The sequence below is a fragment of the Amphimedon queenslandica genome, unplaced genomic scaffold (genome assembly GCF_000090795.2).
Source record: "Amphimedon queenslandica unplaced genomic scaffold, v1.1 AMPQUscaffold_10960, whole genome shotgun sequence".
In the NCBI taxonomy this organism is placed as follows: Eukaryota; Metazoa; Porifera; class Demospongiae; order Haplosclerida; family Niphatidae; genus Amphimedon; species Amphimedon queenslandica.
Window position 1 is genome coordinate 3,645 of NW_003548793.1, and position 4,387 is coordinate 8,031.

Here is a 4,387-nt window from a genome sequence, read left to right on the forward strand (position 1 = left end):
GGCATATCGACTGAAATGGACATTAGTCTTGTAAAATGATGTTTTTTTCTTCGAACTGGTACTACTTCCTGACCGTGTTTGGCATCAAATCTCTTCAGTTCTTCGATGATTTTGGAAAATTTTTTGTCATTGCCTCCATTGATGAGCATGTCAAGTGGAGTTCTCTTTCTATCATTGATTGCATCAATATTTGCACCAAATACTAAGAGTAGTCGAACCATTAATAAATCCCCTTTCTATATAAGAGGAAGGAAAGATACACACATTAAATGCAATGAATAAAAATGTCGAGTAAAAAAAAATTATTGCTATTACCTGGACTGCAATGTGCAATGCTGTATTACCAAAAGCAGCAGGTATGCCAATATTCTCAGTCCCAAAGTCACTGAACACCATTAGTATCAGCAGACACTCTAATTTATCTTTTCTGTCACTTCGTACAATAGCATGGAGAGGAGTATCCATTCTCTCATTTCTCTGGACTTGATCATATTTCTTCATTTCAAGATGCTTTAGTAGTTTCTAAAAAAAGCAATAATGTAATAAGAGCAGTAAAGCTACATTAATCAAGACTATTCAGAAAGGAAACTAATAAATGCATTCTTATCCCTATCCACTTACTTCTGCTGATTTTGGATTATGAAGCTTCAGTTTCTATTAAGTAAAGAAGAGAAAAAGTTTTATGACACACAGTTTCATAACTTACTATGAAATGAGGTGCTTTAGGTGATACTGGCAGCTTCTTCCTGTCCAACAACTATAAAAATTTCAATTCACAGTATTAGTATAATGCTATTAACAAATTGACTTATTGTGATCATGCATTGGCTTACCGATAAATTAGGAGAGCTTAGCTTATGTTTCTACAAAAAATATGAGACATATAAAAAGTAAAGTGTAATTAATGCAATCTCTCAACAGTGAATATAGCACAAAATTAAATAATTACATTTAACTTTTCAGGTAAAAAAACTCTTTCTTAAGTTTCAACTTACATTAATACTGGTTGGGCCTGCAGATTCAAGAACACTCTGTGCTCTTGTTTTTTTTGGCGGCGGTGATAAACTCGCCCCAGCTCCAACAATGCTTTCCAAGACCTTTCTTTCTTTCTTTTTCTTTTTCGTATCATACAGACTAAAATCTGCTTGCATTGTTGCTCTCCTAGCCTTTTCCCTCTCTCCTTCTTTCTTTTTTTCCAACTCTTTTTTATCTTCCTCTTCCTCACTCAGTGAGTGATCATTAGTTATAATGGCATCAGAATTTCTCTTCTGAATCATATCCAGCGCACTGATCTTTCTTGTACTTTCTGTGGCTACACGTTTCCTGAAAGTCCTCCTCCTCCCATGGTGCTTCAAAGAGGGGTGAACGTACTTGAACTTGAAAAACAATTCATTTAACAGCTCTTGACTGTGTAATCGGGTCATTCCTGCATCATCACTAGGCCTACTCAGCCAGCGGTCATCCTCTGACAACACTTCTTCATCTCCTTGATAGCCAGTGAGTGAAACACCAGATATTTGCTTTGTATGATGAATATTAGGAAGGTTTTGAGGCATAGAGGGGGGATCTACAATAAGACCATTCATCAACTTTTCATATTCTTGTCTTTCAAGTTCCTGTCCCTCTAATTCTTTATCAACCTCCTTTCCTTCTCCTTCATTACTGCTATCATCATCATTTTCATCACTGTCCACATCAAGGTGATACTGCCTAAAATCTAATTCAGGAACCAGCTCCATGTCTCCATCAATCTCATTCATATTGCTGTAACATGTTAATGAGCTGGTCACAAGAGGTGAAGGCCTTATCCGTGATATCCCTGCAGCTGATCTTGTGACAAGGCGTCTGTTTGATGGAACTTGAAGAAACTGGACACCTCTTCGACGTTGCTGCTGCTCATCAGCTCCCTCTCCTTCACCTCCTTGATGCAGCTCAGGGTTTGAGCTTGATCTTTTAAACGAGCCTCCATTATTAAATGACTCCCTGGAAGTCTCAGATGGCCCAGTGTCACTAATTTTTTTCCTTTTCAAAGCATTCTTTCTCTTCCAAGCTTTATGATAACCGTCATGTTGGGCTCCTTTTATTGTCGTCTTATCATTCTCTGGCATTATTTCTGGCTCACTAAAGCATACAACCTCAGGTGAGGCACTCCTCCTGTACTGCAGATTGGAAAAAGACTCTTGTACTTTATCTGAGTTTGAGGTAGCCATTGTTAAAATATTGCTGAGAAGAAAAGAGAGTAGGACAGAGAAGAGGGAGAGAAACAGGAAACAAGCATCTATTTAGAACACACAGAAATAGCTATAACTCACAACTGTACACACCAACTGACACATGCAGATCAGATGGCATATAGTCTAGGCTAGGCCTTTACGTCAAAATAATGATAAGAACTAACACAGTTAAGAGTTAGAAGTAATAGAGTACTGTAAGTTTAGGCATAGATATGGTTTAGGTACTTGTAAAAAGAGAGCACTCAGCCTGCAAAAAGTTCAATAATTGGCTTACAACTCATAGTAGTATAGACTAGTGTTTACAAGTTCCTTTACAATAATTATTACAACTCACCTAGATGAAAATGAAAACCAACAGGCTAGGGAGCTACAGGAAGCCTAGGCTCAGCAACGGCTGGAATAGTTCAAAATAGTTTCTTACTCCCCAAGGAAAAGGATCATAAACAAACACTGACAAAAGGAACGTTTCCACCATTCACCATTGATATAATGCTACCACACTAACCACGAAAGCCAACGCCCACTCATTTCCTTATATGGAATGACCGGCCTTTGACTGTGCAATGAACATCATCGATTACAATCAAAGGAAACGGTTACATCAACTAGTGTCATTATTCATTGGAAATGAGACCCTTCTTCTCTTTTCAACTGTTCATTGAGAGTTTTATAATCAAATTTATTGTATAATACAAAAAAGGAAATGTGATGGTGATGCTGCTACATAGATGAATGATAATAATAATAATAACAATAATGAATAATAATAATAATAATATTAGATTAGATAAAAAATAATAATGGTAATAATAAAGATTAAAATGAGGGGATAACAAAGATGTCAAATTCACACAATAACATACTGAGCTATGATACTTAAGGTGGATAATATATAACAATCATAATAATAATTACAGTAATGAGAATCTTGTTAGAGGATTAAGAGCATGAGGATAATAACTGAATAATAATAATAATAATAATAATAATATGGGCAAGGTAATCATTTCTCTTAAGTAATGTATGCATCAGTGTGATACTGAATGAAAGGTGCACAAAACAATGAATTGTATCTACAGTGTATGTTGTGTGTATTAGGTGCATGGATACTAATTTATTGGAGGTGAGTTCTAAACTTGCAAGCCTGAATTTGATTCCTTTTTAGTTTTTATATTTTTGACTTTTATTGTTCATTTTTCCATAAATGCATGTGAGAGTACTGTATGCATGAACTATATATATGTGACACTGTGAGTGGTGACTGAAATGAAACAGGATACTGCATGAGCTGGGGAAGAGGAGTAGGTGAGTGATGGATGCAATAATTATATCTGGTGAATTCATATCTGATTGGAACACTTGCATCGCCATAGAAAGTGCTTTCGTTGCAGATCATCATCTAAAAAAAAAAGTAACTTATGAAGTCATTTTCTCTTTATATAAATTTTTGAGACTCATAATCCACATACATACACTGAGTCTCATTCCCATACACACTGAGTTTCATTCCCATACCTGATGAGTTGGTTTCAGTTGATTTAGTGTGAGGTACCAGATCAGAAGGTGAGAGGGCGTCGCTGGTTGTGAACATACAGGAAGCTCCCCCCAGGCCACTTCCAGAAGCAGTGTAGGTCTTTGTGATTTTTACAAAATATTCTTTAAGTTCTTCAAAGCCACACCGCATGTTCTGTAGCTCAATCCTGGTACGTAATACCGAGTTTAAGAGTTTACGAGTCTCGGTTTCGAAAACTGAAACCTTCTCCTTGAGATGAGGGCTGAATCGATAGTAGGGTATACCCAAAGACTTGCAGCGAGAGGCACAATTAGCACTGACTGTGTCAGACTGGATTAACTATTAAAAAATAAAATAAAATAAAAAAAAAAAATATGAATAAATAATAATGTACATGTACACATGTAGTAGTGTCAAAAATAATTTTTAACACTTCATCAAGGTGTCCCACAGAATTTTGACTTCTTGTCAGTGAATTTTAAATGTTACTCAAAAATTGGTCAAAGACCTGTACTGTACAGTTGGTACATGTACATGTATTTCATAACTTCACAAATCACTAAGAAGAAAGTCTTACATGTATACACATTAATTTTTCTCATACATGTATATGTGCACTTACATGTATGTGCGTAGAAAT

General features: G+C 35.9%; 1 protein-coding gene and 1 long non-coding RNA gene across 2 annotated transcripts in view; both read right to left on the bottom strand.

Moving 5' to 3' along the window:
• The window catches only part of LOC109589727 (uncharacterized), a 4,796-nt gene extending 2,063 nt beyond the window's left edge, over nucleotides 1-2,733 (bottom strand). Inside the window, exons 1-7 of the mRNA XM_020005758.1 lie at nucleotides 2,569-2,733; nucleotides 996-2,223; nucleotides 834-863; nucleotides 707-757; nucleotides 622-654; nucleotides 316-522; nucleotides 4-236 (exon numbers count right to left, since the gene is read on the bottom strand). Of these exons, the coding sequence (XP_019861317.1) occupies nucleotides 4-236; nucleotides 316-522; nucleotides 622-654; nucleotides 707-757; nucleotides 834-863; nucleotides 996-2,210 (1,769 nt within the window). The 5' untranslated portion in view covers nucleotides 2,211-2,223; nucleotides 2,569-2,733. The remainder of the gene's footprint in view (nucleotides 1-3; nucleotides 237-315; nucleotides 523-621; nucleotides 655-706; nucleotides 758-833; nucleotides 864-995; nucleotides 2,224-2,568) is intronic.
• A 159-nt stretch (nucleotides 2,734-2,892) lies between these two features.
• On the bottom strand, nucleotides 2,893-4,089 carry LOC109589728 (uncharacterized). Its single transcript, XR_002188896.1, has 2 exons — nucleotides 3,750-4,089; nucleotides 2,893-3,633 (listed from the first exon to the last, which is right to left on the bottom strand). It is a non-coding gene; the product is annotated as an uncharacterized LOC109589728 (long non-coding RNA).
• Between the last annotated feature and the right edge of the window lie 298 nt (nucleotides 4,090-4,387).